This window comes from Clytia hemisphaerica, unplaced genomic scaffold, assembly GCF_902728285.1.
Source record: "Clytia hemisphaerica strain Z4C2 unplaced genomic scaffold, Clytia hemisphaerica genome assembly, whole genome shotgun sequence".
Taxonomy (NCBI): domain Eukaryota; kingdom Metazoa; phylum Cnidaria; class Hydrozoa; order Leptothecata; family Clytiidae; genus Clytia; species Clytia hemisphaerica.
In genome coordinates, this window is record NW_027103680.1 from 681,869 (window position 1) to 702,179 (window position 20,311).

General features: G+C 36.7%; 1 protein-coding gene across 1 annotated transcript in view; it reads left to right on the forward strand.

Annotated features, from left to right (window-relative positions):
* LOC136803768 (uncharacterized) overlaps positions 1-20,311 on the forward strand; it is a 70,433-nt gene that overhangs the window by 29,590 nt on the left and 20,532 nt on the right. The window contains exons 18-35 of the mRNA XM_067060495.1: positions 28-192; positions 1,071-1,111; positions 1,694-1,775; positions 3,166-3,303; positions 3,907-4,087; positions 4,454-4,533; positions 4,890-5,077; positions 6,035-6,134; positions 9,641-9,736; positions 10,147-10,221; positions 11,427-11,507; positions 12,410-12,490; positions 13,174-13,272; positions 14,531-14,653; positions 15,163-15,272; positions 16,234-16,643; positions 16,880-16,926; positions 17,928-18,044. Of these exons, the coding sequence (XP_066916596.1) occupies positions 28-192; positions 1,071-1,111; positions 1,694-1,775; positions 3,166-3,303; positions 3,907-4,087; positions 4,454-4,533; positions 4,890-5,077; positions 6,035-6,134; positions 9,641-9,736; positions 10,147-10,221; positions 11,427-11,507; positions 12,410-12,490; positions 13,174-13,272; positions 14,531-14,653; positions 15,163-15,272; positions 16,234-16,643; positions 16,880-16,926; positions 17,928-18,044 (2,214 nt within the window). The remainder of the gene's footprint in view (positions 1-27; positions 193-1,070; positions 1,112-1,693; positions 1,776-3,165; positions 3,304-3,906; positions 4,088-4,453; positions 4,534-4,889; positions 5,078-6,034; positions 6,135-9,640; positions 9,737-10,146; positions 10,222-11,426; positions 11,508-12,409; positions 12,491-13,173; positions 13,273-14,530; positions 14,654-15,162; positions 15,273-16,233; positions 16,644-16,879; positions 16,927-17,927; positions 18,045-20,311) is intronic.

Genomic DNA, 20,311 nt, shown 5'->3' on the forward strand with positions numbered 1-20,311 from the left:
ACACATTATTTATTTGGATATTTTTAGGATGTATTTTCCGTCAGCGTTGGCAACCTACCACCATTAGCAGACGTTTTGATCAAAATCACCTACGTTGCAGAACTACCATTCGATGGAGAACTTATCAATTTCGTTCTTCCTGGATGTGTAGCACCATGGACCAAAGATGCAGCTATGAATACTAAAGTTCAAGTGAGTAATTTTCATTGAGTTTCAAGCCGAAGGATATAGGGGAATCTTTAACCTTCATCTACAATCGGTGCCGAAATTTTGGGCATTTTAACGTTCAGGCGATAATTGTAGTTTCAGTGTACATCCACTTTGTTTTTTTTCGATTTGGGAGGAGGTTAAGTGGCTTACAGGCTACCTTATTACACGAATATTACTAGTATTCAACGGCCTTGAAATTAACACGCAAAAAATTAACACGAATTTTATTTATAAGGACACCACGGCATAGTTTTAATTAAGAGAGTTTTTGTTAACAGGAAATTTTTCGACTCCTTTACTTGAGAAAATCCATTAAGATTCCATTAAAATTGCTTATTGATTCTACGAAGACTCAACACACTGAGCTTTTTATAGAACCTGGAGGTAGTTTTTCACTCCTGGTCAAGCAAAATTTTTGATTTGGTTTTTTCGGAAAGCTGTATTCCAATATGGTAGCACTTCTCAATAGGGGTGTGATTCACTTAATCACTTAATAGGTCTACTTCTCCTTTTACACTTGTAACGATGTACTCTAAGGTCCCGAATAGTAGGGGGTCCGAATAAAAGGGAGGTCCGATTTTTTTTCTAAATCTAATAAATGGGGGTTTGAATAAAAGGGGGCTAGTATGAACGGGGGTGGTGTCGAAAGTTTTTTTGAAAATTGATGAGCGGGGGAAACGTTTATTTGGGACTTTAGTAGAGACGGCAGAGTTTTAACGCTGCAATGACTTCTTTGCGGGTACCTCTTTAAAAATTTTCTGATCCAAAATGGCGGATATAGTTTGGTTCATGACAGTAATATTATAAAGGTCAATGACTCAACACTTACCATTTTCATTTTTGACTTATCTTCAACCCAGGACGATTTGACAACCGTAGACGCTGGTTCCTCAAACGCAGGGTAATTATGATTTTAGATTTTTATTTTGCATTTTTGTTTTGTTTCGAATGAAAGCCAAATGCTTTTTAACGCACCCCATCCCATTTACTTGAACATAATATATATGTGAAGAAATTCATAGAATTTCTGTCGAATCTTCATTCAGGCGATTGGGTGACAGAGCGGCATGTGCATTTCGTCCTTATTTTGACTCGTCAGCACTGCATACTGTTATATATATTTTGATATCCAAACTATTTTTGATCAATTTTTCCAAAATGATATTATTTGAAGAAATTCATAGAACTTCTGTCGAATCTTCTTTCACAAGGGTGACAGAGCAGGTGTATGTATTTTGTTCTTATTGGGGTACTAATCTGCACTGCAGCAAAGGCAAAACCTTGGTTAGGAATTATTTAAGGAACGCCCCTTCTTTTTAACTCCTCCCCGAATAAACGCCCCTCCCCCAAAAAACAAATCTGAAATGAAAATAAATGCCTTGGGTGTTTATAGAAATTGAATTGGTTGCTTACGAGACCTATTTCAATTTTTAAAAAACTAGCTTTAAAATTTGGGTTGTAAAATGATATCTTCATTTTTTAGGGATTTTTCGTTACAACTTTCAATCGAAATGCCTTACGAAATTCGACAAATCAATTCACCAACACATTCAATTAAAATCAAGGTAATTTTTTTGGTGCATTTATTTGGTGTGTATTACACTTTAGATTTAGCAAACTACGCTCTGATTTATACCGCTATAGTGTGCAAAGCCCGATCTAGTAGAGCATATATGGCCATTCCATTTTATATCCATACAGGGGGTGGACTAGCGAGCACCTCACTAAAAACCGGGATTTTTTATCTCGTTTCTTAGTGAGTTCCACTTTGACGATTTTCGAAAAATAGAAGCCTTTCAAGTGTTTTGACGCAAATTCGTTTTTTTGACGTTAATTGCGTAAAAAACGCGGGTGACGTCTAGTATAGGCTAGGGGTGGACGAACATTTTCAGAGTGTTATCCGAGAAAAATTTCCACGAAGTAAAAGACTGATTTCAGTTCGTCCACCTTTACTTTAATGAAAAATAAACTTTCCAATGGTACTTTTGCAAATTTCACACATTTTCAATAATTCTTTTTTGACTTGAAAAGGTTCGTCCACCCCCATGTATGGTTTTTTAATGGAACAGCCTATCGAGGGATCAGTGTGATGAACTCAGCTCACATTTATTCTTTGAAGATTTAGGGCTAGAATCTCTTGTAACTAAGTAAGATGACGATAATTATGGGATGGATACGCAGGATCCAACCTCGTCCCATGCTTAATCTCTTTTTCTGATTGATGAGAAGATTAGCCCTTGACTCCATTTACATTAGAATCCGCGCGAGATGGGGTAAAATGATTGGAAAAATGACAAAATCAAGTTTCCTGGGATAATGATATGTTATCTATTCACAATTATTTTTGCCTGTGATTTTAATTGATCAGTAATGACTTTTGATGACAATTTTATCAATTTTTCGTTTTATTGAAATTGAAGAAGTGCTGCTCTTCATTTTTGACAAACAGTGATCCTCTGTAACTGCAAATGGGCACCTGAGCACCATTTCAGAACCACTACATAATGAAAATAGGGGTCACGCTTACGCACCCTCATTTTCACTCTAACTTTTCGGAACTTTTAAAACTTTGAGGTCTATCTTGACGAGGAATGAACCAATTCTAATAACTGACCCCTCATTCGTTTTCTGTTATCACCCTCTTTTAGATGAACCTAGAATTTAATGACAATATTACATTTTAAGAATCCTCTGCGAAACAAACAATTACCATGGTGATTATGTCCCTTGAGACTTTGAATGACTTTTTTTATGAATAGAAACTAAGTAGTTTTAATAAAATCCGCTGGGAGTTATCAGCATGGCAAAAATTTCAAAAGGAGGCAAGTGATGTTCGTGATGTAATTTATGAAAAGATCTATTAAGAAAGATGAAGAATTATGGACTGAATACGCAGAACCTAATTTCTAATTACAGTCAGTGTTTGCGAATAGTTTTTCTTTTTCGGATTTCTAGAAAACAGCTACAAACGCAGTAGTCCATTTAGAAGAAAAAAGTGTATTGGGTGATTCCTTTCAACTTCACCTCGGATTGGCTGAAATTCACGCGCCAAGAATGATCGCTCAACAACACCCTACAGACTCCAATAAACAGGTACATATCCAGAAATGTTGAAGAGAAAGACTACCTCTCAATTTCTAATCCCTTTTTAAAGCGTTGTAATATCGAAAGTGGTTTAGTCCTCAAAATAAAATTAACCTCGAGAACCTTTGACTGCAGCCTAAAGTAGCCTGGATAAGTGCACACATTGGCCTGCCCTTACTGGAACTAACTTTCGCGGGAATTAATATTCGCGGTCGAAAAGAAAATCGGAAAAATTGCATTTCGCAGGTTTTAATTTTTACAGTTTTGCCCTTTTTTGGACAAATTTCGATCCATATTTTCGATAAAATTGGAAGAAATTTTGCGAGTTTAAATTTTCGCGGTCTGAAATTAATTCCCGCGAAAGTTAGTTCCAATAAGGTAAATATTGGTCATATCTTTACAGTTGTTGGGGGGGAGGGGGTATCCGAGGTTATGCAATACCTAAATACTGGTAATCTTTTTTCCATAAAAACCGGCGTACCGGCCATAAATGTATCTAATGCTGGTCAAAAATGTTTCGGCGAGCACCGGTTTACTATGGTAGAAATTCGGCCTTTCAATACCGTTTCTATACATGCCGGATTCTTGTAATTCTTTTATTCGCTTTTCAAGGCTTGTATGTTGACTTTCTTTCCGGAATTCGAAAGCAGTTTTGAAAACTTGGATGTTACATTTTTCATTGATGCTTCGAACTCTATGAAAGGAGAATTAAAAGAGCTGAAAAAGTTGGTGCTGTTGGCTTACCATTTGTTACCTGAGAATGTCAAATTCAATATGGTAGCTTTCGGTGAAGGTTAGTCTCCTTATCCTCTTTCCCGATTAATAAATACGGTCATCTCTCTTTCTGGTAAAAATTCTGGCCATGATCTTGTAGGATCTGATAAGATCCCGGGTCTATTTAAAGCTCGCTGGTTCCATTTAATATCGAAACATCCATCCTGGATGGCATAAAACTTTGAGTATGAAATTAACTTAAATCGTTTTCTTTATTCATAACCTAGTATATAAAGCTCTGTTACCATCAACATTAACACTGAATACTGTTATTGGTTTTTGCTTACACAAAGTATGACAAAGTATATATCTATGTTTTTAGTCCTTTGTGATATCATCTACCATGTTTCCACTTCTAATCTCTAATTTTTTCCACTCTTTTTAGAATATTATGAACTTTACGATGTGAGTCATAAGAAAACAAAAGACGTGAAGCAGAGAAACGAAGTTGTCTCCTTCTTACAGGTACAAACCCACTTTTAGCACTGCAAAATGTCAGAATTCGGTGAAAACAGAGCTTTAACGTTTTTAAATCACATTTTTAAAATTCAGTACAGATGGTTGCATCGCTCGAAATAAGTTTTCAGCCAGATCGCCAACAATTCTATTTGACGTAGGCACATGTCGGAAAGTTAAAAAGATAAATACAAATTTAAAAAAATCGTTTTTGCCAAAACATAAATTACACAATCTCGTTTCCAGCTCTATGATCCTTACTAATGGCGCTAGTTAATATGATATTCTCTGGCGTTCATCAGTAACGTAAATAAAGCCTAGAATACACAGGACGTGGTTGTTAATTATGTCATTTCTAATTACAGCCAATCCACACTAATATGGGAGGAACGCATTTTTGGAAACCATTGAAAGCTATTCATTTATTGTCGTCGTCCAACCGACCGAAAAATATTTTCTTGTTCTCAGATGGCCATATAAGTGACGAAGTCTCAACGTTGGCAACTATACAAAAATATCAACAGAATGTCCGCGTTTTCACTTTTGGATTAAGGTAAGAACATTAATTCAAACATTGGTTGCCAAATATCTCAAACCATCTGATTATCCCTTTACCAGCAATTCAAAACTTATTAGAATAGCGGCAAATAGCATGTTGCCATTAACCCATAGTCTCCTCCCCCCTGGATTCAGGGAGGGGGAATGGGTTTTGAGGTCAAAAAGATGTATAGAAATAATTTTTTTTGAAGCCAGGGTGGGGGAAAACGAGGTGGGGGGATGGAAAATTTTCATTCTAGGCATGGGGGGAACTCACCAAAATCAATTCAAAATTGAAAAACATCTGGTTTTATGAGATGATGTCGTGATCAAGAATTTTCTAGGGAACTACCTTAAAGAACTTACCTTAGGGAAAAAATAAGCGTTAAATTCATCAAATTATAGCTTTTTATGCTTGAGGGGGGGGGGGGGGGGGTAGAGAAATTTTTGGAAGCAGGGTGGAGAAAAATGAGGAAGGGATTGAAAATTTTCATTCTAGGCATGGGGGGAAGAGACCCTGAAGGGCACTATGTAACGTAGTTCCCAAGCAAATAAAAGTGAAACTTAAGCTTTACACTGTATTTTGGGAGGACTCAAAAAATTTAGTACTCTTTTTGTTATCGCGCAGCACATTTTTTGAAATCATGCAATAAATTTTTTCTCTAATCCGGTCTAGTGTTTAACTGAAAACCACAAGGGTCACGCGTTTTGGCTTTATTCTCTCTCCACGGTCTAAGTATTCTTTGGAATAGACAATGTAAACCACCGAAATAAAAGGCATATTATGAATTTGAATATAAGCAACTAGCCGGTACCCGGTGTCGCACGCCGGTTAAGCTGTAACTGAACGCACTAAAAGTCCTTTGGATGTTGAAGCTGGCTTAAAAAACGATCAAATGAAAAAAAAATATTTTCAAAGTTTGACTCTAGCCTTCCCCCGGAAATTAATGAAAATTCTCTCTATTATCTCCAGTTCGACCGCCAATAAACACATGCTCCGAAAGATAGCTAACCAAGGTTGTGGATGGTACGAATTCTTCGATAAAGCCGCAAAATCAAAGTGGCAAGATAAGGTACGGCTTTCAATTCTTACAGATTTTGTTTTCAACTATGCGTTGGTTCTGTTTGGTTTCTCATCAATTTTAAATCACAAAATCTTTTATTAGGATTGAGTCAAACAAGCTATTGAGAGCTTAGTTACTCCAAACGTTAATTTCGTACTCAATTATTTCTTTCCAATCTTTTAAAGAAAACAACTCAATCTAAACTTTCTTGTAAGAGCTCTAATATGGGAAGATTTTTAGTGGGTTTTTTGAGAAACTTTATACGGCAATCAAGGATTTCTCATGATTAATTTAGATATTTGAAAATACTTTTTGACAAACCATGAAGCCCATTGAAATCATATGCTGTAGTAAGGCAATCATTTTAGAGTCTAATTATTTGTCATGTTTTTCTCTCATTCAAGTAAGTAAGTCTGTGACTGCAGTTGGATGCGACCTTAATGCTTCTTTTCCGATAGCAACATCTACCCAAAGGTAGGGTAGGGTACCACTCTTTCTCCCTTGATCCTTCTCTTTAATGTCTTTAATTGCTTCGTGATAAGTACTAAGAAGGATTGAACCCATGACCTTGCACACCGTAGCCAAACGATCTACCTTTGCACCGTTGAGTTTAAAGCCCAAAGGGCTAGAGTAAAATCTCTTTAATATTTTTAAATCTAGCGATAGATTTTAGTTTTAATCTGGTGTTTGTGTAAAAAAAGACGCGCGAGCTTTCTGGATGGAAAATAAGTGGTTTCATTTCCCATCCAAGAGTCTCGAGTCTAGCCCTTTGAGCTTGGGAGTCAATGCTTTTCACTACGGTCGCTCCTCTTTAAACGTTTTTTCTGCAACCAAACATTTTCATAGCCGTTTTGCGGACATCTTTTTGAAAGAAAATGTACACCAGCGCATCACAAACGCTTCCAAGGTTGTACAAACAAAACATTATCATCAAAATATCATCAGATATTTGAATGTTTACAACTTGTAGCCAAAACATGACTTGGTCTGGAATGATAAAACATATCAAGTAACTGACGATAAGCAATGATGGGATGAAAAAGGCTTTCAGGTTTTTCTTGATCACGAAACTTTTTCTTTTCTGCCGCTGATGCCTGTCAGTTATTAATGATCCTTCTGTTTTGTTTGATGACGTTTGGCTGTTTGAGTGTAAGTTTGGCTCCACATGCGGGGTTATGGCAGCCACTCTTCGCCTTACTTGTCTTGTTTTCTTGAAGAAGTACATATAGACCACGAGAGATGTTATCAGAAATATAGACCCAATACTTGGCCATAATATGAGTACTGCAAAATGGTATATAGTCATTTGGTCATAAATTTGGCATAGTATTACACTTATAAGTGATGCCACGATTGTAAAAGCTGAAGAAATTTGGTATTTTCTTATTGTGCAGTATAAGTGGTACCGTATGCTTAAATAAACTGATAGAAATCGATCGATAGTCAATGACGTCATAATTCCAACGTACCAAATGAAGATTGAGACTCCTTGAAGGTTGAATAAAATTATATAGGCTTTAGTGTAAGGCCCTTTATACATGTGAACAAACATGTTTGCGATTCCTAGAGTTGAAAGTATGATATGAAGAATGGATAACTGCACTAGATGGAACTTTTGAATGTCGGTGAAGTGAGAATTGGTTCTTGTTTTGAATAAGATTGCGAATCCAGGAATGTTAAGAAGCAATGCTGTAATGTTGATAATAATTGATGTCCAACTTTAGATTTCTAGCATCTCTGGAGCTATGCTTTTTCCAGCAAAAAGTCAAGTGATAGGTTGTTTATAAGTTTTTTTTCTGCTTTTCAAGACTATTGAAATTGATGATCGTACGAATAATCTTTCTGGAATGGGCGATGGCCAAGTGGTCAAAGGCGCCAGCGTCTCAAACCAGGGATTCGTGGTTCGAATCCCCGCTCCTTCCAATGTTCCGTTCAGTTCTTAGACAGCCGAGTCGGCTAGCCGTGGACCCCGTGAAAACAATCGAAAGACTTCTGAAAGTCATAGATTACTGGGGTATCCACGTAAAATATCGACTCTATTCGTTGCAACATGAACACCGTATGAAGAATCCATCGAGATCGAAATATATACATATCTTTTGCTTAATTATTTTTTCTCTACAACCTTGATGAAGTTTATTTTGCTATTTATCAAGTTTTGATACAATGAAGATGTCAATTAGTTTTAATAAATACAATCAATGTTTAGAAAAATTAATCAGAAAAATTCAATTTTCTTTTTTTGCAAATTAAGAATTCAAATATTCACACTTTACATTATTTAAATCTTTAGTTACTTAAATTAAAACTTTTTAATCTGTTAAATCTTTAAGAACCAGGATAACCCGGGGGGGGGTAGGTACTAGGTTCGAGAGATGACGGGTATATCCGAGCCAAAAATCTAAAATCGACCCTTAGAGAGAGGAAAAATTGGCGTTTTTGGGACCCTTAGAGAGACTTTTCTCAAAATTTTTAACGATCACGACCCTTTTAGAGAAGAAATAATGAATTTCGTGATTTTTGGACCCTTACAGAGACTTAATTTTCTTTTTAATGGTTTTTGTACCCCTTTGAGAGACTTTCGAGGGTGTGAAAAGGACCCTTATGGCTCGCACATACCTGGCACCCATTTTGCCTAAGTACCTCCGCCCCCAAACAGGGTAATAATATTTAGGCTAAAATATAAGAACATAAACCCTGAATTTTTAAGTAAATGGGTAAGATTGCGATCGCAATCGAGGGCTACCAGAAGGCTCCCTTTTCTCTAGCCCTCTACCTGAAGGTAGGGGAGGGCGCCAGTCCTTTCGCTGGATTTCTTCACACACCCTTGATCCGTCTCTTTATTTGCTGAGCATCAAGCAGAGAGGCATCAAGTACCATTTTGGGAGAATCTTTGGTATGACTCGCCCGAGGGTCGAGCCCACAACCTTGTGCACCGTAGTTGGATGCTCTACCTTCATGCTACGGTTGCTACTGAATCTCTGAATCTATAATAACAGTGTTTAAAGCTCATCCGAACTAAAGATTTCGAGCAAATTCGTATTATCTACAAAAGCTGTCTGAACTAAGTTCAAACCCTGCTATAGGTATATATGCCCTCCGATGCATCGGAATGGGTCCTACCCACGATGGATTAGGAATGACAGCGCAAGCAGACATTACAACCCTGCAGATGTGAGCTGCCGAGCCATGGCGTATACCATGACACTCGAACTACACGGGAGAACGGGTGTCCTCGCAGGTGTAGAACCGCCTAAGTGTATCAGCACACCACAATGTCTAGAATATTTACCCATACTCTTGTATCAGAGTTATGATACCCTATTCCCCTCACATGGCGTTGAGTTAACCCGGGCGAAGGAGCATTCACTTGACAAGTGAATCGTAGTGTCGCTGTGAGTATCGAACTCTAGCCTTCTGGACAGAAGTCAAGCACGATAACCACTATACCATTTATGCCTTGCTTTGACCACTGAAAAAAGAACATTTCGGATATGATGTATTTCTTGTTGTAGGTTGAAAAACAGATGGAGAAAAGTCAACAACCAGTATTGAACAACATTCAAATCTTATGGAAACAACATGAAAACGAGGCTCCCAAACCTCTACAGGTAAATGTTATTGTCAACTTCAAAACTCTATCTCCAATTTTTTTTTCCATATACCACTATTGACGCCATTAAAACTCTGCGTATATGTAACGGATGACAACTTCGGCTGATAGATCAGCGTCCGAGATTCAAAAAAGGCCTTAAACAGGTTTTCGTATGGCGTCCCTTAGATCAGGGCAAATTTTTTTTCACCTGCAGTTTTCGAGTGAATCGATTTTTAGTGAATCGGTAACGGATTGTATCTAGCGGTTCTTTTGTTCTTGAGGACGGCACTTTTTGAAATTTAGCGATAGATTTTACTTTCAATCTGGCGTTTGTGTAAAATCCAAAAGTTTCTACTCTAGCCCCTTTGGGGCTTGAAACTCAATTGTCCATTTATTAGGCACCTTAGAAAATTTTTTATATTCCAGGCACCGCATCAAATCAATGCTTTATTCAACGGATCAAGACTTGTGGTTTACGGATTTGTTCCCTATTGTACCATGGTAGGTAATTTTGATAATAAAAAAAATCGTCGGATTATTTTAAGCAGCGCATTATTGTCTTTTAGATGTTTATTGACACTGTCTATCTGATAAAGCGTTGAATATACGACGGGCAAGGTTGAACATAGCCTGGATATCAAACCTCAAAATTTTTGAAAAAACATACAACAGTTCTAAAATTATAGATCTTGGTCTCCCTAGAGAATGAAAGTGCAAACCCATGTTTCCAAAACTTTCCTAGCTAATCCAGGGCAGAAAAACAGAAATTAATAAAAAGCAGCCTTACAAGATATAAAACCATTTAAAACTTCCAAAAATTACTCCAGAGTATATAAACAAGTTTGCACGCATTATCATGACCAACCATGTCATGTTTTCTTGGAAAATGAAACTTGCCTCACTGTTTTCTTCTTTTTCATGTTTTCATGTAACGGAAAGCTGTATCTTCACTAGCAAGTGGAGGGTTATCCTATTTTTGTTTCAGAATCACTCTGTGCCATGTAGATCGGTCCTTACGGTTTTAGCGAAGTGAGCGCAAGCAAGTGGACTGCATTCTCATATGAGAATGTAAAACGCTCTAGGGAGACCAGGCTGTAAACCAGAACATAAAATATGAAAAACTAGACTGTGAAATAGTCTACAGCCTGGATATTCAAGCTAGGTTGAACATAAGCATTGAGCATAAGTGGTGAGTGTTGGGGAGATATGGGTTTGACGGTGTGACGGTATTTTGGTGATGAATATACCACGAGGTGACAAATCAAAGGTTTCAATCTTTGACGATAATTTGCAAAGAATTGTCATTTCTGTGTTGTCAAACGAAATGAAAGCAATTATATTGCTAATTATTGGGTATAGCGTTATTTTTAACCATTTGAATAGCTTTTCATTTTATTTCAAAACGATACAAAACCGCCATATGTGAGCCGTATGTTAACCTAGAAATCTAAGCTAGTTTGATTTAGTCACTAGGATAAAACTGATGGTAAGCTCTGACTGAATAACTATCCCAACAGTATTCCAAGGTAAACTTAAAATCCGTAAATATAAAAAAATATAAAAAAGCCCGAAAAGCTATGTTGCCATTAGCCGTGTGTCCTAGCCTTGTGAATACGTGCTTAGTTTACTAGGCTAAAACCGCATGATAAGTTTCAGTACAACTTTGGACTTATTGTAAATCGATTTCATATTTCATACTCCTCCAGGCGTATCTTTCATCAACAGTGAATGGCAAAGAAGTCAACACCATGGTTTCTACGACCGAATTGAATACATCTACTGGACTTGTGAGTTTTAGATAGCTTTCAAAGGTTCTTTTAATATCTTATTAAGAAGTAAGCACCGTATAAAATTTATAGTTTATAGCACGAAAGAATACAAGTCTGTTTTCTTCTATCTGCCGAAAGTGCTCAATGGTATCAGAGCTTGTTCAAATTAAAAGAAAGAAACTTTGATTTATTGTTTAGAATTTTCATTTTCATACCGCCCGTATGGACGACAATCATCTTTTTAACTTTATTTCTTTTTTCTTCATTTTTCATCTTCATTTTCTGAATTATTTTTCTTAAAAATTATAGTGCTACGAATTATCTTTTTAAGGCTTTGTTTTTAAATAAGAGTGATATCGTTTGCTTTCATCAATTTAAATTCACAACCTTTTTCACATTGCATTGACACGGATGTGGAGCAAGATTGGCCAGAACGAGGAAAAGATAAACATTTTTTTGCTTATATCAGCATAATATAACAATAGGTAGACACTGTCCTGATATGAAATATGTGTCTGATATATGAAACGGGAACACTTATGTAAAAATAAAGCCTTTAACGGTATTTTATGATATGTGAGGATTGAAGTATTGGGCTCTTCCAGAAAAAAATTAAATATTGGGGGTTGAGGATATAACATTTTTTGGGGATTTACTCCCGGATTTTCGACCCCCGGACCAACATCAGTTGACCCCCCGGACATTCAAAATTACCCCTAAACAGAGCGAATATGCCCTTAAAACAAGGCAAATTTTGCAGATTTTTCACTACCCCCGGATAATATATCCAATATATCCCCCACCCCCGATGTAGAAAAGTTTTCTGGAAGAGCCCATTGGTCGAAAAATGACAGGCACAGCAAAGATTAGTGCGCACTTGAAGCAAATGGACTTCAGTTTTACATTTCAATATTTTTTAGTCATTCCATCGTTTGACCGCAAAAGCAATCATTAACGATTTTGAAAATGGAATATTACATACAGACCGCAGTCAACACGAGGTATCAATTTCATCTTATGTTACGGCAATCTCTGAGAGATTAACTTATAAGAAAACGGTCATTTTATAAAATCTGCGATTGAATTCCTTGATAGGAATCGTTAAATCTTTTCGAAATATTCATATTACCGTCCAGTTCAGACAGGATATGGCCACTGACCTTTATATATCCCTGGACCAAGCTATATCCGCCATCTTTGATCGAAGTTTTTTTTGAAGTAGTATCTTCCGGACGAAGATATATAAACTATTTGTTATGATTTTTATACGAACCACTCTTGTCTTAAAGAATTCTAATTGAGTCTCTAATTCAAACTCGAACGAGGAATCTAACTTGTTCGAATTTTATAGAAATTTTACGGAGGTTTTTCTCCACGACGGGAACTGAGAATCGATTCGATTATAGAAAGATTCGAATAATCGAAATTCGAATGAGCGAAAGTCCACTGTATGTATTCTTTATGTAAAGAGAAATTTCTACAGAAACTAACCAATGCTAACTTACAGTGTTGCAACTTTTCCGTCTGTAGACGGATATCCGTCCAGTTGAGATACAAATATATCATTTTCGTCTTGCCAGTAAGAGGCTTTTTGGTTCAAATGACCATCTAATCCTAAGGTTTCCGTCCATATTCACAAAACGTAGTTGCAAAACTGTTACTTAAATTTCTATGTTTACATCAGGCATTGAAGGATGAAATGAAGAAAAAAATTATTTCTTTGAGTATCGAATACTCAATCGTCACACAATTTACGAGTTTTGTTGCCATTGAGGAGAGAGAGGTATCTATATATTTTCATCGTTTATAATCGAATTTAATCTCATAACAAAATCATCACTTGTGCTAGCAACATACTCCGTTTCAAAACACCCCTCCTTCTAACTGAGCCGGTAGGATTTTTTCAGCCAGTGGGGATGAAAATAATGGACTGAAACTCGATGGGGATTGATATTCTCATATTTTTTTATGGCTAAGGATTTAAATTCTTTTTTTTTTCAAGGCAAAAAATTCAGTGTTGATGTCTTATTATTTTGCAGCGAGGATTTGTTCTTGGTTTATTTGATTATTTCCAGGGGGGGGGGCAAAAATTGGAGGATAATATTCCACCGGGGACGATATTTGGGCCAATTTTTCAATGGGGAAGAGTCCCAGTGGGTCGTGAGAAGGGGTGTTTCAAAGGGATGCAGTGAACGTGATGATCTTAAATACTTTATTTAATCGCGTTGCCCTAATTTTATTATCGATGTTTGGCCTCTGGTGCAATTGTTTTTTCCTCGACCAATGGTTTGTTTGCATTTAATTAGTATCCATGCAGAGGGAGGGGGTCGACGAACCTTTTCAAGCCAATAGCAAAATTTTCAAAGAGAACTCTTAGAAAAATCCTTCATACCTTAAATTGAGGGTGGACGAACTAAAATCTGTCTTTTACCCACTGGAAGTTTTAGCATAACTTTTTACCTTCTAGAAGAATATAAAATCTTCCTTAGATCCTCTTGAGACTCTTTCTTCGTTCGGATTATCCTCGGGAAATGTTCATTCATTTCTGGCACTCCCCTGTATGGATATAAAATGGAAGGGCCCAATTACATTCTATAAGACTTGAAGGGCTAGATATCGTGCTTTAGCTGAAAAGTGTGCCGTGGTTCGGAGGGAAATCCTACCAAGGTCATGTGGCATTACAATAGAATTTCAGCGCTTGACCAATCAGAAGCTTCGCAGGTTTTCGAAAACAAAAGCAACAATATTTTTTGTGATATTTCCTTTTTTTGCTGGAAAAAGCTTAAAACACTCCATCTACAATCCTGGCCAAAAGTAAATGGAATTCCACCTATTCTGCTGTTTTTTTGGCTCCTCTCCCTCTTCCCTCTCTCTACAATGTTGCTGAGTCAAGTTGGACTGAAATTCAAGGTAAGGTAAAAAGGTAAAGGGGGGAACTTGTGAATTCATACCAAAAAGTGAGGAATTCCATTACTTTTGGCCAGCCTTGCAGCCCTTTGGGCTTTACAGAAATCTGTGATTCTGACTTCCCTCTCTCATAGGAGAACGAATGCAAGGACGACACCGCACCAACCATGTTGGAATTGGTTGCCATGGAAACTATTGATATCCTACCGTATATGGGTTTCGAAGGTCAACAGAAATCACAAGATGAAGAGAAAGAGGTACAGGGGTGTAATGTAATAAAAACAACTAAAATCTGGCGGACTGTTTTACAGTCCGCCTAAGCAAAAGCATATTACCATATACTACCGGGCCACTTAATCGCGCCATCCAATTTATCAAAAAGCTTTAAGTGGACCCCGGGCTAATGATTAACCCGTGTTGATTTCAATTTATCGATTTTCTGATGCTTTCATATCTTATCAGACCTTTTAACGCCGGTTCTAAAATAGCACCAACCCCTTTTACGGCGGGCCATATTACACAATAAAGCTCGATTTAATTTAATTCCGATCCCTTACACCGACTCCTATTACGCTAGGGACAAACAAATAACACAAATGAGGACCGGCATAAAAAGGAACGATAAGGGTAATAGAGTGTTTGCCTGAAAATGTTGGGAATCCTTTGTTGATTCTTTAAAAGGGTGTAAGAGTTACTCTTCACTTTTTTTCCCAATCACGACATATAACTATAAAATTAAAGAACTGTTTTTTTTTTCCTTTTGAAGATGGATGGTATTGATTTTGAATTGGATGAAGTTGAAACAGAAGAAGAGGAGAGTTGTGAAAGAAGAAGATCAAGATCCAGAAGAAGATCAAGGTCCCGAAGTAGATCAAGGTAGCTTCTTATTTATTTGCTAAACATTACAACCTGATCTTGTTGGACCTACCTGGAGGTCCTATAAATCAACCCAGTCCGTTCGAGCGTTTGTGTGTTAGTTACCAGCTTTTCTCAAGATTGGCTCATGCAAATTTTCTGATTTTTGAAAAAGAAAGTTTTACCCAAATTTAGGCAGAAAAACGGCTAAAGAACAGGTTTTTTGGACGTTGTGAAATATTGTATCATTAATTTTTTCTGATTTTTTGCATGAAAGTAGGTAAGAGATGGCTCAAGCAGATTTTCTCAGAAAAAAAAATTTCGGCTCAAATAACGCATCTTTATCTAAAAAAATCACTATCCCTTTCAGTGCAGCAGTCAGTGCAGTCGTTATTTTTTTCTGATTTTTTGCATGAAAGTAAGTAAGAGATGACTCAAGCAGATTTGCTCAAAACTTCATTGGAAGTTTGATTTTGAACTAGATTTCATTAAATAGCACAGTTTGAATGATTGAAATATGTTTCAAAGATGAATTATCCATATTTCAACTCAAAGTAAACACATATCACTTATATTATTTCTGATATTTTTCAAAAAATAAAGCTAAATGAGATGGTAAGCTCTGTGGTCGCTTTTTTTCCGTGGCAAATAGGTCGAACCTTAAAAAATACGAACGGCAGTTAAAGTGCTATTTATAAGCATACATCAATGTTCTTAGCCAAATTACTCATTTTTTTGATGAGATAGATGTTCATTTTTGCTCACGAAGTCTTGAATAAGAAAGGATAGTTGTGTTTGAGCATGAAATTCTTGGTTTCTAAACGTGTTTTTTATTAGAAACAAACGACTAATTTTAATATATCGTCACTATTTCTGTTCTGAATGATTGTTTAATGGTCATGCTTACGTAGATATCAATTATATATGTCTTCCTTGACCTCTTGCCTGGATTTTCAATTCTTTGACATTTCCCTTCTTTTAGATCTCGTGATAGAAGCAGAGCTGGTGAAAAGAAGGAGAAAAGGAAAGCGTCAAAGAAGAAGTCAGAGCGTATTTCTTCGTCGTCTTCATCGGCATCCTCATTGTCTGACAATGAAATGTTATCTTCCAAGAGACGCTCATTGTCATCGCATAGTTCAGATTCCGGTTCTGGAGATTTTAACGAGTTATTTTATCAAAGGAGTCCTGCATTTACACGCTTTAGCAGACATCGTGTATTGAAAGCAGCAGCTGGAGAACCCGAATCAATGGGTTTTGATGATCTATATGATGATGTTGTTCTTTGCCATGACGAACCACCACGTGTATTGAAAGCAGCATCTGGAGAGCCCGAACCAATGGATATTGATGATATCTATGATGATGTCGATTATGATCTTTGCCAAGAAGAAGGTGAGCTGCAATTTTTTTTAATAACAATCACATAAAAATCAATCGAAGTTAGTTTCGTGATTCTTAACATTTTTCATATTGTTCTTTTGAAATATTCTTGAGTGCTTCTAAAATTTTCGGCCAAAATCATGGCTCTCTCAGCTGTTCAAAACTAGTTCTTCTATTACACATGGAATGTGCTTTTATCAGAATCGGAGTTTAGGTGAGATATATATGGTCAATCTTTCTGTTTATAGCTGAAGGTGAATATAAAAGCATGGCAGCTTTGAAAAACGTGGTCGAGGTAACACAAGTTTATTTTCAATTTCTATTGATTCCATCGGGGCTCCATTCTCATTTTATATACCTTTGCAGTGAAGTTTCGTCATCGATTTTAAGGAAAGTAGACTGATTATATTGCGGGGTGATTTATTATTTTGTATTTCATTACTTCATAAAATAGATTGTTGGAACTCCGTTGAAATTTAAATTAAAAACCCTTTAGGATTTTATTGGTCCAGCGCGCAGCAGAATGGACCTTTAAAAAGCAACTGATCGAAAAGATTTTGTCTTTGTCGGGGCCTGTGCGCGCAATAAATTAACAAGTCCAGGCTAAACCAACCGCCGATCTAGAATTTTTGCCCCACCTACCCGCGCGATGTTTGACCTATGTTTTGGATTGAATTGGTAGTAGAGTCAAATTTCCCGGTTAGATTAAAGGGTTGTTTCAGGTAGGGTCAGGTAGGGTTAGGGCTAGGGTTGGGGATGGGAGTTAACCCCTGGTTAGGGTTTTAGCCCCCGGGTAGAGTTTGGAGTAAAAACCATGTTTATAAGGAACTTTGAACTCCTTAATGCAGTTGTGACTCGATGGCTGAGTGGTTAAGGCGCTGGCGTTCTAATCAAAGGTGCTTTGTATATAGTGGGTTCGAATCCTATCAGTGGCAAAAATTTCGAAATTACGGGCTAAGCATCAATAACTTTCAAAACTTAGCAATACAAAGAAAGTGTCAAAGAATAAAAGCTCAGAGTGGAGGATGGGAATGAATTTTTTTGCGTCACTTAAGGAACCCGGTACGAACGACATTCGGTTATTTCCACGTCAGCTGGACCTTCACGCCGCTCCGGCTTCTTGTTTCTAGTAATAAAGAAAGTATGCTGACAAAGCAGAATTAACGTATGAATTTCTCAAAATTTAATTGCTCGTGCGCCGAAAGGGGAGAAAATTGTTTTTTCTTTTGTTCAAAAAAATGCTTAATCAGCAAATGGTAGGAGATACGTTAAATAACATTTCAATTTCATTCTCAGCTTGATTATACGCACATGTGTGATGCAATAGCACCTCCTATATATGAATACGAATGTGCTGAATTAAGATCCAATAAAATGGCACTGTTTGATGATGATGATGATGATGACTCGGATGTAAGTACTCAACCTTGACATACAGTGTGTCCAGGAAAAAGCAGAGCAGAACACTGTGTTTCAATTTAAAGACTTTTCCACACCCCTTTCTCACAGACTCAGTGGGAACCTTTTCTACTGGAAAATTGGCCCAAATATCGTCCCCAATGGAATACTCTAATTTTTGTCCCTGCTGAAAATAATCAGATAAGCAAATCCCCACTGCAAAATATTGTGCTAGTTTTTCCATCCTCACTGAATTTTCTAGCTAGAAAACAATAAAATTCAAATCCCCAACCATCATCAAAACATGGGAATATCAATCCTCATCGAGTTTTGGTTCGTCATTTTTAACCCCACTGTCTGATAAAATCCCACCGGGTCTGTGAGACGGGGGTGTTTTTCCGTCTTAAACTTTCATGGATACATGCTAATTTTCTGTGTAAAATCGAAACGAAAAACCTTGCTTTGGCAACTGGGAACAGAATTTTCGTAAATAGAAATCCTTCAAAGTTTATTTTAATTTTTTATCACCTCATTAAGCTCAATTTGTTTTTTCGAAACTCTTTTTAATTACCTCGTTGGAAATGAAGAGCAGTGGCGTTGTGGGAAAATTTTTCTGGAGGGGCCAAAGTCAATTTTTTTTAAATGGCGCCCCCCAATTTTCCAAAGTGGCACCCCACCCACCAGTTTCTAAACTTTTACTAATTCATTTACCTAGGCATAACGAGGAAGGAAATGTTTTAGTGGATAAGAGTATATGTCTTTGATGAATAGAAAAGGGATGAAAATCGACTGCCAAGTTACCCTAAATCACTAAATAAAAATATACAAATTTAACACTTGCTAGAGTGAAAAGAAACTTAAAGAAACAATGTGTAATGCGAGCAAAGCGAGCGAAAAAATTGATGTTTTATAATTTCAATATTGTTGTCAGCAAATTGGTCTTGAGAAGCAGTTAGATTTTCATTTAATAATGCTATATTGTACGCAAAAAAACTTGTAAGTTAGCTAGATTGGAAAGAAGTTACCAATTAACTTTGTTGCGAGCGAAACGAGCGAAAAAATTGCAAGCATTTTAAAATTATCTCAGTAAAATTGGTCCTGGGGCGCAGTTAAAGGTGCATAAAGTATGATTTTTAAGATTGAGGCGTTTAAAAAAATCTCTTTTGGCGCCCCTTGCTCTTCGGCGCCCCTTCAAAAAAGCTCCGCTGGGGGGGCCATGGCCATCACTATCTAAGAAAAAAGCCCAAAGCCGAAGAAAATTCACAAACGGATTTTTTTACCGAAAAGAGTTTGCAGTCGGTAGAGTTTACAGTCGGTAGAGTTGCCAGTCTTAGACTATACGATTTTGGCGCAAAATACAAAAACAGCCAAAATCGTATGAATTTGAGTTTCTGTATGCGAGGCCAGCCGTGTTCGGTATTCTTAAAAATCCAAACAAAAAGAAAACTGGCGAGAGAAATAATATCTTTCTTTTTGGATACCCTCTCCCTTTTATTCCCTTTATATTTTCTTGGAACTACACCTTCTTTTCTAAGAATAACAAATTTTTATCAATTCATTTTTTAAATAAGTTTGTAACTTCTTTGCAACAAGAATATCTAGCTAAACTTTATAAAATCTTGCTATGGTCTGAGCTTGAATTTCTTTTCTACCCAAAAAGTTTTTGAGACGTTGAAAAGAGCATGAAAAGAGAATCATCCATGTTAAGAAATCCCCAGAAATTATGAAGCTTAATGGAAAAATACCAATCAGTAAAAACCCTAAGGCAGATTTAAAATGACATTTTTTTACAAGCAAGTATCTGTCCCTATATCAAGCTCGCATTATGCTTAGCATTCTATTGTTTTAAACAATAGAGCCATTGTTTAGGTACCAAAAACTGAGCCTGCATATGCTTATAAACGTTATGCTTATAAAAAAAAACATGCATTCCAGAAGAATGGTGTAAATTTTTCCAAGTCATAATCTCAAAATATACCAGGACGTCAAGTGAAAAGTTTTAAGTCATAATAACACATAAGTAACAATCTCAATTTATACCAGGGCGTCTGTAAAATATTCCAAGTCATAATCTCAAATTGTACCAGGACGTCAAGTGAAATATCCCACGTCATAATCTCAAATTGTACGAGGACGTCAAGTGAAATATTACAAGTCATAATCTCAAATTGTACGAGGACGTCAAGTGAAATATTACAAGTTATAATCCCACATTGTACCAGGACGTCAACTGAAATATTCAAAGTCTCAATCTCAAATTGTACGAGGACGTCAAGTGAAAT